Raw genomic sequence first — 13,341 nt, 5'->3', positions numbered from 1 at the left:
TGCACGCCGCTTATCTCAGCTCTAGGGAGAAAGAGGCAAACGGATCTCTAAATTCGAGTCCAGCCTGGTGCACGTAATTTAAGGCCAGCCAGACACATGAGATCCTGTCTCAACAGCGCTCCCACGCCCCCAAAAAACCCACAGCAAATCCACAATTCACAAAAGTTCGGTCCTTTATTCATGTGTGCACCTTACAGACTTCCTGAGCGTTCTTGTTGGAAGTGAGAAATGGCGAGAATTCAGACAACACCCGAGCCTTGCTTGGCAAAGACTAGAACAGAGGTTCTCAACCTGTGGGAAAGAGCCTTTTTATATTTACATTAAGATTCGTAACAGCGAAATTACAGTAATGAAATAGCAACAAAAATAACTATGATGGGGGTCACCACAACATAAAGAACATTAAAGGGTCACAGCATACCAAGGTTGAGAACCACTGTTACAGAATGATTTAAAAGACAAATGCCACTGGGTTTGAAGGCACACTCAGCCCGTTAACAGGGTCTTGCGACTAGGAACGAGTTCCCAGATATGCTTAAATTGGACAGTTTCCTACTTCCATCCGGTAAGGGAAAGTGGCCAATTGAATGATCAGTGACCATGTTTGTTTTTGAGTCAGGTTTTCAGTGTAGAGCCCCAAGTTGGGCGCCGTTTGTTGTAGTACATTAATATTTACTATGTTAAGCAGTGGTTATTCCTAATCTAGCTGTATACCTGAATCACCACACAGAGACTGGGATTTATTTAATTAACCTAGAGCACAATGCTGGGCAATGATAACTGCATCCTAAACCTCCAAGCCTGCATTGTTTCCTACCATTCAGATTTCACCCATTATACTTGTTTTTAGTCATATCTAAGGTCCGGTCCATCCCTCCACGTGGTTTCAAGACACCTGCTGATTCTCTGCCCTTCCCTCCTTGCTCGCTTTCTTTCTCCCCTCTCCGGAACAGGATGTTCCACAATTGAGAGATCGGCCTATGCTGGGATTAAAAACTTGTACCACCACACTGGTAGTAAGTTTTTAAGCTTCCTCCGAAGAACCAGTGATTCAAAGAATTGGGAAACAGTTTATAGTAGCTTGAAAAACTAGAGTGGAGCTGATTCTCTTCCACTTTTAGTAGATTCTAGGTACAGAATTTAGTTCTTCAGGCATGCATCATGTTTTGTAAGCACCATTATGGGCTGAACTATCTCAGAGGCCCTAAGAAAATGTTTTTAAATGGATCCATTGCAATGTTTATTTACCTATTTATTATGTACACAGTGTTCTGTCTACATGAACACCTGGTGCCAGAAGAGGACACTAGATCTTATAGATGGCTGTGAGTCATTGCTGGGACCTCAACTCGGGACTTCTGTAAGAGCAGCCACTGCTCTTAACCTCTAAACTCTCACTCCAGCCCAATCCATTGTAATGTTATGCTAACTTTGGAGAAAGAGCAGAGTGTAGTAGGAAAAAATCTGGATTCAAATCCGGACCATTGTTGCTGCTTTGGACTTTGGGCCTGAGATAAGTCTTAAAACGCTGGAAATGGAAAATGTTCCAGAAATAACTTTAATTAAATTTTTATTTTTTATATTACTTACAATTTATTCACTTTGCATCCCAGCTGTAGCCCCCTCCCTCTTTCCATTCCAATCCCACCCTCTCTCCCTCATCTCTCATGCCCCTCTCCAAGTCCACTGATAGGGGAGGTCCTCTTCCCCCTCCATCTGACCTTAGCTTATCAGGTCTCATCAGGACTGGCTGCAATGTCCTCCTCTGTGTCCTGGTAAGGCTGCTAACCCCTTAGGGGGCAGAAATAACTTTTTTTTTTTTTTTCTGGGTTTCTCTTTGAGTAGCCCTGGCTGTCCTGGAATTTACTCTGTTGACCAGGCTGGCTTCAAATTCAGAGTTCCACCTGCCTCTGTCTCCCAAGTGCTGGGATTAAAGGTGTGCACCACCATACCTGGTTAAGTCTTACTTTTGTTTTCGTTTTTTTGTTTGTTTGTTTATTTTTTTTAAGATAGAAGAAGCTATTATTTTTGTTAAAACCCTGATAGAAAACGTAACCTTTGGTAATCCTGTAAGTCTACCTTGCTAACATCTACCTACATGTTACACAAAGCCCTTCAATGACTGATCAAGGCTCAGAAAGCCCTCCAGTGTTGAGTCAACCATTGCTTTCCTCACTGAAGACCACAGCAGCAAGAGCTACTTGTAGTTCACAATACTTAGACAATGTTGGTTTCTTTAGCTTTCTTTTCTTCTGTGCTTTTGCCTACATGGCCATTCCTAGCCTTTTTGTGTTTTAGGTGTTTGTGGGTCTGTGTGGCTGTGCACATGCCTTCTGTTGCCCTTGGAGATCAGAAGAGGACATTGGATGTCTTGGGGCTGGAAGTAAAGGCAATTGTAAGTCACTTGACATGGGTGCTGGAAACACAACTCAGTTTTTCTGCAGCATTGCTCTTAAACAGAGCTCTCTCTTCAGTCCCTATAGCCCCAAACCACTACTACCACCCTGTTTATTTGTTGTTGTTTTGGTTTTTGTTTGTTCTCCAGGACAAGGTTTCTCTGTGTAATAGCCCTGGATGTCCTAGACTCACTCTGTAGACCAGGCTGGCCTTGAACTCACAGAAATCCATTTGCCTCTGCCTCCCAAGGCATGTGCCACCATGTCCTGCTACCACCCCCTTTTTAACATCTGCCAAGTGAAACTCAGTTGTGGTTCTGAATTTCTAGGCTGGTATCCTTGCGTTCTAAACTTGCCAATCATTACACTGCCATGAGTTTAGGCTTATAGCTAGTATTTCACTAGATTCTGGGCACCAGAGGGCAGAAACCAGGCACTTCTTGTTCACCCCAAAAATTGCTTGGGACACTGGACACACCATGATCTCACTGAATGTACTAGTACTCAGGCAGTAAGTAGAGACTCGAGTATAAAGTTAGAACTCACAGTCACATACGTACAGATCCATTACCCTCAGTGACAAGAATCAGCAACCTCTTCCTCACCGAGGAATCCCAGAGATAGATTGCATAATGCTTTACTAACTTTAATTTTTTGCATGCTAATGAAGCAGTGACAACAGCTGCCGAACAGCACTGAATCGTGGGGGGAAATAGTTGTTGAATTGAGTCAGCCTGTGTACTACAAGGATGTTCTGACACCAGAATGGCAATTAGGGACGGTGCCTAGGTTATCCTTAGTTTCTGCAGGAGATGAAAAGTTGTGGATACCACTGAAATTGATACAACTTTGTTCCTTGCGCTGCTGTCTGTAACAACTGTACAGGGAACTGACACCAATCATACATACTGAGTTTATATTTCTAACCCTTTGATTAACATAGTAAGTTGGGGGCTATGCATATCCCTGTGACGGTCAGCGAATCTTGGTTGGCTACCTGGTCCTTATAAACACTAAGGACCTGCTAAGCCTATGGAGAAGGGTAAGGAAATTATAAATTATACTGTGGGAGTGCAAGGAATTCCTATTTGTATGGGTAATGGATTTCAATGTCTAAATTTAACTTTTCAAGTTCAGTTATCTGCAGTTAATCATAATACCACCCAGGATTTTTATGCTTCATGTATCTGGTTCTAGGGAACAGATTACTGCTACTAGTTCCATAAATCTGCCATCTTGTAAGATGTGGGTTGTCAAAAAGGAATCAGTCTATCAGTGTACATCTCTCATTGGCTGACCTGCAATCTGGTTCCTGAAGAGAAATACCTATCCAGCTTTATTATACTCCTGCTGTTACTTCCCTCACATTCAGTGTGCCCCGTTTCCTCACTACTACCCTTCACTTTCACACAAAAGCCCTTGTAAACTGAAAATGAGTGCTGCCATTACGCCTCAACCCTCCTCATCAGTAACTTGCCAAACTTCACTGACATTTTGGAATCAGATCAAATATTCCTCTGCAGTCCTGTCTTTTCATGCTAGCTTTCACTGTTCACAAAAAGTGACTATGTAACTATGTCAGACTTCAACCTCAATTAGTTCCCAACCAGCCTACCACACCCCAGCTTTCTAACTACACTTTTTGGTCTCACTGTGTAGTTGGCTGGGCTGGAGTTTGCAATGTATAGATCAGCCTCACTTCAAACTCTACCAACCTCTTTCTTAGTCTCATCCATTTAAGGTGTGCACCAATATGCCTGGCCTACTCTCCTGTTTTTAGTAAACTTTAAAACCCATATACCTTCTAAACCATTACGTGTGTGCGCGTGCGCGCATGTGCAGGTCAGGGGTATCAGATCACCTCAAGCTAGAGTTACAGGCACTTGTGAGCTGACTGAAAAGGGTGCTGGAACTCGAACTTGGGTCTTCTGCAAGAACGGTGTATGCTCTTAACTGCTGAACCATCTCTCCAGGCTCTTCCTTACTCTTTAGATCTCAGATTTCTCCAGCTCTCACAGATCTTCAGTTCTCTGTCCCATTACATTGTAGTCACCACTTCTATCCTTAGTCTACAAGCCATATACATAATCATGTTGCCGAAGTGGTCAGTGTATTTGCTTTGTCAATCTTTTAATCTCTCAGAGTAGAGCTACCTGTGGTCAGTCACCTGCTCCCATCTCTATTCCCACACAAAATGAGAATGCTATGTTGACCAGGAAAATCATCATTTCTTCAAATTGCAACCACTTCAATCTAGCCATGCCTTTTGTTTGCTTTTCAAGACAGTTTCTCTATTTAGCCCTGGCTGTCCTGGAACTCACTCTATAAACCAGGCTGGCCTCAAACTCAAAGATCCACTTGCCTCTGCCTCCCGAGTGCTGGTACTGAAGGCGTACACCATTACCTCTGGCTTACCTTTTTATCTCAACACCCATATTCGCCTACACGTTTAGTCCTGACAAAACACTGAAAGGCACTGCTCCCACCTACCTAAAGTTAAAATCTCTACTTTTGCATTTGATTGCATACCAGGATCTTATTCCATTTATAGTTTTCACAGTGCCCTCCTTTCTGAACTCTTCATATCATTTCAACATGCTTTGGATACCCCCCCCTTTACCATTGTCTTCATGCACAAAAATCCTAACCACCATCTTGTCTTCTACTTACAGCTTTAGTTTATTCCCCCTTATCCATACACAAATTCCTAAAAAACAGCTCTTCATGTTTGGTATGTGTGTGGCTTGAAGATCTTACAATGTAACCCAGGTTGTAACTTAAACTCACCATATGCTGAAATTACAAGTATGTGCCCACTATCTCTCCTTATCTCCTATTCTTGTTTGATACTAAGCGGCTTCTGCTCTCAGTACTCAACTGGTTATTCTTTATGTTAAATTTTTCCTTTTTGTTGAATCTAGTGACAAGCTCAGACTTTCCTATGAAAGCCTGCCATTCCTGAGCATTCTGCCCTTTTCTAAATAGTCCTGTCAATAGGATCACCTTCACTTTATGTTCATTCCTCTATCTTGACTCTTCAGACTTACTGTGTTCCTGTGTATCTTGTTCTCTCTGCTGCAGTCCCTCATCCTTCCAAAGTCACCTGGCCAGTGGGAATGACTGGAAGTTTGATACCAGTATAGACTACATAAGAGGCTCAAAAACAAAAAACAAACTAAAAAAACCACAAAATGAAGAAAACTCTTTCTACTAGACATAAACACGGTTACATGAACAGGGGAGTTTCAGCTTTTCTTTTAAAAAGCCTCCCTGAATCTTAAAACTGACTAGGTGCATTCCAGTCCTCTGCATTCCATACCTGCTTTTGTTTTAGTCTTTCTTGACTCATTGTAACTGGCTGATTGCTGGACAGTGAGTTTTATGAAATTAGTGACTTATGTGTGCTCTAGTGATTAAAAGAAAGCAGATATACAGATATTCAATAAATGATTGATAAAGAGCATACACTGCTTGGATCCTTATCTACCTAAACCTGTTTATTAGTACACTTAACCAACCAGGTCACCAGTTTCCAGCCCTTAATGTGGGAAGAGTTTGGTCTCTTATCACATGACCTGTGGATGAATGGCCTGATATTAATATGCCACATTTTATAGACTATTAGAAACTTTAAGTAAGGCTAACTGAACTGCCATGTCTTAGAAGAAATTTTTAAAAACTACATAGAGAAAATTCTTAACACAGAATGGAAACAGACAATAAAAGGGGCTTTTTTTTAATTCAAAGGTATAGCCAGATAAGTAATTTGTTTGTTTACAACCATTCTTGTGAAATACTTTTTAAAAAAATACGACCAACTTCTTTGCAAATTACAGACAAATACCTCAACTATGATGATCTAATTTTTGGTGAATAATATACATGATTAGTCAGAAAGAGGCAAGCTCACACTGGAAGATTAACTATCAAACACTCAGTCAAAATTCCGTTTATGGCCCCCACTTCTTGATCGATTTCTGTTCCCACTTCGTCTTCTTCCATCTTGCCGACTTCCAGACCGACTCCCCTGTCGACTTTGTCTACCTGATCGGCCACCAGATCGACCACCAGACCGGCCTGAACGGCCTGACCTGCCACCTGACCAGCCACTCCTCTGTCTGGGATTAGAAGATGTATTCCCATCATAATATTCCTCAATTTCAGGTAATTTGGCTGGCACTGAGAGTATCCAATCTGAATCATGCCACTCTGCCTGTTAAAGAAATTTACAATATTAATAGAAATAAAAAATAAAACCCATAAACGAGTGAGTCAAGAAGACTCACATGTTCAATTTTTAATCGCAAAAGAAACTTTCCATCAATTCTCAGCCTTCAGGCTAAGATGAAGTGTAAGAAAGCCCTCAGACCCATTTCAAGATTCTAAATCACTAATCCAGTTGTTTTTTAAAAGGTAGCATTCTCTTTCTCAGGACAAAACAATGTTGGAAACAGACCACTAATAAGCAGTGAAGTATTTTAAGCAACTACATCAGCAAAACCAGATGTGAGGCTGATGAAAGAACAAGTTCAAGGACTGCCTAGACTACTACAGAGTTAGTTCAAGGCCAGCTGGGCAAGTTAACTTGTCTACAAACATAAAGTAAAAATCAGGCTAGAGCACTTGCCTAGTATTCACGAGGGGCCTGAGTTTAATTCCAAAGGGGGGTGCGGAGGGTTCATAATATTTCTTTAAACTTTAATTTAAAAAACTTTTATGTATGTGGATTTTTTTTCTGCATATATTTCTGTAGGCATGTTCGTGGAGGTCAAAAAAAAAAAACTTTGAGGAATTGTTCCTCTTCTTCCAACTTTATATGAGTATCAGAAATCAAATTCATATCAAGCACCTTTCACCTTTGACCACTGGGCCATTTTACTGGCCCCTTGTATCCACAATATTTTAATTTAATTTAATTTTTGGTTTTTCGAGACAGGGTTTTTCTGTGTAGCTTTGGCTGTCCTGGACTCACTTTGTAAACCAGGCTAACCTCGAAATCACAGAGATCTGCCTGCCTTAGCCTCCCTGAGTGGCTCAGTGGGCAAAGGTGCTTGTTACCAACACTCATGACTTCCCACTTCCACAAGTTGTCTTCTGAACTCAGATACATGGCCACAGTGTGCACATGTCTCACCCCACACAGAAATAGATGTAATAAATAGTAACTCCCATTATTTCAAAATCGGAATATGAATAAGCTACATACGTGGCACAGAGAAGGATTAAGTTTGAGCTATATAGTGAGTTCCAAGCCAGCCTAGGCTATATACCAGGGCTCTGTCTCAACACCACTCCCCAAAATGTACATAAAAGCAAAAATATAAAAAACAAAATTTTTGAGTATAAGAATCTAGTGGACCTCTTTGTTCAATACCTAATTAAACATTTTAGAGAAAGTTATAGATTAAGACTTAGGAAGCATCAAATCACGATATATAAACTTTATGGGCCTTATGTTAAAAAATATTCACTAGGCAGTGGTGGCACACACCTTTAATCCCAGTACCCGGGAGGCAGAGGAAGGCCAGTCTAGCCTACAGAGCAAATTCCAGGACAGAAAAACCCTGTCTCGAAACCCCCAACCCTCCCAGAAAATTCAGTAAGGCTGGGGGGAACCTCAGTGTTAACCTATCTATTATGTGTAAGGTCCTATCTTCCAACCTAAAAATATCAAAGAGAAATAATCATGAGACAACACGGAACACTTAAATAAAAAATATTAAAGAATGGTTGTATAGAAGGAATTACGTATTAAGTATTTAAGTCTAACATTTGGGGCTGGAGAGATGGCTCAGAGGTTAAGAGTACTGGCTGTTCTATCAAAGGTCCTGAGTTTTATTCCTGCAACCATATGGTAGCTTGCAGCCATCTATAATGAGATCTGGTACCCAATTCTGGCATGCTGGTCTACATACAAACTGAATACTGTATTCATAATAAAAACAAGTCTCTACTATTTAAATATGTAGGAATACTGAAGACTGAAATAACAAAATGCCTGGAGTTTGTAAGCAGTGGAAGTGAACAGAAAGAGATGAAACAAAACTGTCTACAAAATTATCAAGTTGTTGAATCTGGTTTTGCTTCTATAGGGACTCATTACAAAATTTAAAAAAAAAAAAAGTTTTATGTGTGAGTGTCTTGCCTACATGTACATCTGTGCCCCACATGGGTACAATCTCTCTGGTGGTCAGAAGGTGTCAGATCCTCTGGTTTTGTGAACCTTCATGTAGGTACAGGAACCTGGGTCCTCTGTAAGAGCAGCAAGTGATCTCAACCACTGAGCCATCTCTCCAGCCCCCAATTATCCTTTACATTTAAGTTAACTGTAATAATTTTAAATTATGAAATAGGTAATATTTCATATTAAGGACTTTCTTAATTGATTTAGGTATGATAAATGATACTGTACGTTTTTCAAAACAATATTTTAAAGAAATACTCATTTATTTAAAAGGTAAAAAAATTTAAATACCTGTAATCTTTCTGACTCACTTGTAGGAACATCAAAGCAAACACCCTAAAAGCAAAATAAGGAGAATTTTATTTAGATGCATGAGTTAATTTTTTTACTAATATTTGTTGAAATTTGCTTTTAAAAAGTACATACTCCATGACTGCTTACAAAATCAAAACAGGTAACATAAGCATAGATGATTTATGTACTTAATATAGTTTCTAACCTAAGATAGAACTAAAAATAACTAGTAAGACTCTTAAGTACCTAGAATATTCTCTAGAAGAGTTTTGTGGATAGTGTAATTGTTCCATATCCATTAGAAAATGGTCCATCTAGCGAGATGTGGTTGTGCACACTTGTAATCCCAGCACTCAGGGAGGGAGAGGCAGGCATATCTCTGTGACCAACCTGGTCTACAAAGTGAGTCCAGGACTGGCTCAAAAAACAAACAAAGAAAAAAGAACAAAAGAAAAGAAAAAAAGACAATGGTCCTTCTAGGTGGGGGGTGGTGATGCACTAAATGCCAGCATTTGGGTGGAGGAGAGAGGCATACGATGGGGATACACGACAGCCTGTTCTATATATAGTGATTTCCAGGACAGCCAAAACTACAGAGGGAAACCCTGTTCTGAAAAACAGAGAAAGAAGAAAAGGAAGGAAGGGAGAAGAAGGAGGAAGGAAGGAAGGAAGGAGAGCAAAAGAGAAAAGAAGAGTCCTTCTAGCTAGGTGGTTATGGTGGTGAACAAATTTAATCCCAGCACCCAAAGGCAGGTGGATCTCTGAGTTCCAGTACAGCCAGGACTACACAGAGAAACCTTCTCAAAAAGAAACAAAACAAAACAAAAAAACATGAAAATGAGCCAGGTGGCACACACTTTTAATCCCAGCACTCAGGGAGAAAGAGGCAGGCAGATCTCTGTAAGTTTGAGACCAGCCTGGTCTACAGACTGAGTCCAGGACAGCCAAGGACTACACAAGAGAAACCCTGTGTCAAAAATACAACAACAAAAAAATGAAAATGATACTAATAAATTTCTTAAAACTATCAGTGAGAAGCTAGGAACACAGGTCTGTGGTATGGTACTTGCTTATGATATGCAAGTCAGTAGGTCAAACCCTAGCATTGTAAAAGACTAAGATTCTTAAAAGTTAAAATTGGGAAAAGAAAGTTTTTCTCTCAAGGAGTTATAAAAACTAAGGTCTTTCTTTGCATCCTTGGTGGCCATTAGTTAAAATTAATACTCAATAACTGGTTTGGACTAGGGGTCTTATTTGAATTTTCTTTCCCTCTATTTTTTGTATGTGTTTGTGTATGTGTGTGTGTGTGCATATATTTGTCTCCTAATTGTCTCAACTCTTTGTTGAAGTAATACTAAACTTTGAGAGATGATTATTCCCAATAAACAATCTTAACAGCTTTTAGGCTAGAACAAATCTATGTAGTAATGTTAGGTAAATAACCTTAGATCTTCTTAAAACACTAAAAGAAATCAATCAGTAAGATTAAGTTTTAAGATAGGTGTGATGACCCAGACCTTAGGAAGCAGAAGCAGGTGGATCTCTGTGAGCCAGCCTAATCTACATAGTGAGTTCCAAGACAGCCATGTAGAAAGACCCTGTCTCAGAAAACCAAAACCAAGCAAACAAAAAGCTTTAAATACTTCATTTCACAGTAACTTACTTAGGCACATGCCTGTAACCTCAGTACTTGGGAAGTAGAATGAAGAGGAACAGGGACTACTATGAAACACTAACTTAGAGAAAAAGATCATATCATTAATCTCATTACCAGATAACAACAACAAAAATACTCTGTATTCATAGAGCTGTTAACTGTTAAACATATAACTGTTAAACATATAAATTAGTCTTAAAAAGTAAACACACAACTACCCAGTAGAAACTTAGATCACTTAAGTCTTGGACAGGTGTGGTGTCACCTACTTACAAAGCCAACATTCAGAAGAGGACCCTGGGTACAAGGAATACCTTGTCTCAAAATAATAACAGCAACAAAAACTTAGGCATTAATCAAACAAAAAAGAATGACATAAAGCTCTGAAGGAATGTATCATTTATATAATCCCCCAAATTTATAAACAGAAACAAACGAATACTCAGATAAAACAGTATTAATCTTTCAGAAAAAGGGGAGAGGGGACAACTCTGAAATCTTTAAAACCATTATCAGTATCAGAATAAAATGCTTATTATCTACAAAAACCTACCATATTTCCTTTTAGGAGGCACATTCTGGTTACTTGAGATACAGCATTGCTACTCAGCTTTCTGTGAAGTTCTTTCCAGGCACAGCTGACATTCTGTATTTCTTCTGGGCTTTCCAGAGTCATGGTCACAAACCCCTTTAGAAACAAAAATCCCATTATATTTGGAAGAAAATCAGCCGTAGGACAATGAAGTTTTGATTCTATAGTGCATCCTGAATTAACTACACAGTTCCCGTGTGTGCCAACAGTGAAACACAGCTATTAAAACCTAACTTCTCTGAAACCCTATTAGAAGACTACTGTTTACACATCACCGATAGCTTGTTCTGTATACTGCTTGTACAGATCAACAGAGACTTATGTTCTGCTCGTTACAAGAAAGAATCAGAGCATCACAGGAAGAGCTAGGGAAAAAGTCGTCAAGAAATAAGGAAATGTTAAAAAGTCAGTTACTAGAGCCAGGCAGTGTTGAGGCAGCCAGATCTTTTGAACAGGCTAGCCTGGTCTACAGAGAGCCCAGGACAGCCAGGGCTCTGTTACACAGAGAAACCCTGTGTAACCAAAACAAAACAAACTTTTGGAGGACTACCGTATAATAGTGACTACCTCCTACACTACTAGTGTAGGAGGACTACCGTACTAGTGTAGTGTAGGAGGACTACCGTATAATAGTGACTACTCCTACTAGAGACTTAATGACCAACAGACCTTTCTCTGTGGACATGGCTCTCTGGTGGAAAGTGGGGGTGAAATAGTAACAAAGTATATAAAATACCACTGACATATGCATCATGAAGAGTAACACCACAGGGCTAGGGAATATAAAGAGAGAGGAGGGGACCAAGGTGATCAGGAAAGATTTCTCTAGTGTGGTGATATCTGAGCAAAGACCAAAATAAAGGAGGAAGTCAAAATATGAGGGAGGGGTCTGAAAAATCAGCAAGGTCTATGCAGGAGTGGGTTAATGAAGAAGTAAGTCAAATAGATTCAGACAGCTAGAGAAATCAAGAGTGGAAAAAAAAATAGTCACAGGTAGCAAGCAGAATACCCTGCAGGACATGCATTTTATGTATCATTCATGGTAAAGACCAGGCTAGGGAGACAGCTCAGTGGTTAAAAGAAATGACTGCTCTTCCAGAGGATTTCATAAGGTGTTCCCAGAATCCCTAAGGTAGGCCACAAGCAGTCCCAGAGGATCTGCTGTCCTCTTCTGGTTTCTAAAGGCACTGCATGTACAAGGTACACATACAAATATTCAGGCAAAATCTCTTAGACATAAAAAAAAAAAAAAGACCTCAAATATAGTTTAATTCATAAGAGAAATTTCAAGCCATTAGTACCTTGTCCCCAAAATATTTTATTAAAAGTTATATGGCCTAGCTACTAAAAGATGCTTGCTTCAGCAGGCCTCAGACTTGCAGCGGATCCCCTATCTCCGCTTCCAAGTGCCGATTGTAGATGCACATCTGTGGCCAGCGACACAATTCTTTCATGGGACAAGGGTTAGCAGTGAGTCACCTCACTTTTCTTTAAAAGTATATTTTTAAAGTTGTTTTCTTAGTTTTGGAGCTTTTTTAAGACAAGTTTCTCTGCGTAGTCTTGGCTTTCCTGGCACTTGAATTCACAGAGATCTGCCTGCCTCTAGTGCTGGGGCTAAAGGGGTGAGCCATATTTGAAAGGCTGAACCAGAAGGGTGTTACTTCAAAGCCAACCGAGGATACACAGTTAAGACTTTGTTCCAAATAAATAACATGCACCAGACTGGCGCATAGTGGTGCGTGGTGGTGCATGCCTAAATAGGAGGAATCTCTGTGTGAGTTCTAGGCCAACCTGGCCTATCTATTGAGTCCTAGGCCAGCCAGGGTTACACAGTGAGAGCCTATCTCAAAAATAAAACACACATTGGGTTGGATTTTTTTTTGAGACAGGTTTTCAGTATATAGCCCCAAATTGCCTAAAACCTTTATATTCAAGTCTAGCCTCAAATCAGTGACTCTACTGTCTCCGCTTCCTGAGTGCTGGGATTGGAAATATGAACTACCTGGCTTTTGTTTGGTTCTGAGACAAGCTTTGCTGCTTATGTAGCCCAGGCTACCCTGATCTGCCTGGCTCAGGCTCCTGAATGTTGAATTATAGTCATGGTCACTACTCCTGGCTAAATATTTTATTAAGCATCTAATGAGTTTTTAGGGACTTGGTGCTCAAAGATCACTAACAGATTACTATTCAGACAGTAAAACACACTTTTAAAGTGAGT

The 13,341-nt window shown here is 40.1% G+C and overlaps 1 protein-coding gene across 4 annotated transcripts in view; it reads right to left on the bottom strand.

The window, feature by feature from the left end:
- Positions 1-6,116: 6,116 nt before the first annotated feature.
- Ddx50 (DExD-box helicase 50) overlaps positions 6,117-13,341 on the bottom strand; it is a 33,205-nt gene continuing 25,980 nt past the window's right edge. For all 4 annotated transcript variants that reach the window (XM_021651454.2, XM_021651455.2, XM_060369455.1 and 1 more), the window contains 3 exons: positions 11,085-11,219; positions 8,872-8,916; positions 6,117-6,609 (listed from right to left, as the gene is read on the bottom strand). In XM_021651454.2, the coding sequence (XP_021507129.1) occupies positions 6,331-6,609; positions 8,872-8,916; positions 11,085-11,219 (459 nt within the window). In that variant the 3' untranslated portion in view covers positions 6,117-6,330. The remainder of the gene's footprint in view (positions 6,610-8,871; positions 8,917-11,084; positions 11,220-13,341) is intronic.

This window comes from Meriones unguiculatus, chromosome 16, assembly GCF_030254825.1.
Source record: "Meriones unguiculatus strain TT.TT164.6M chromosome 16, Bangor_MerUng_6.1, whole genome shotgun sequence".
Taxonomy (NCBI): domain Eukaryota; kingdom Metazoa; phylum Chordata; class Mammalia; order Rodentia; family Muridae; genus Meriones; species Meriones unguiculatus.
This window is presented reverse-complemented; position numbering and strand designations above follow the sequence as displayed.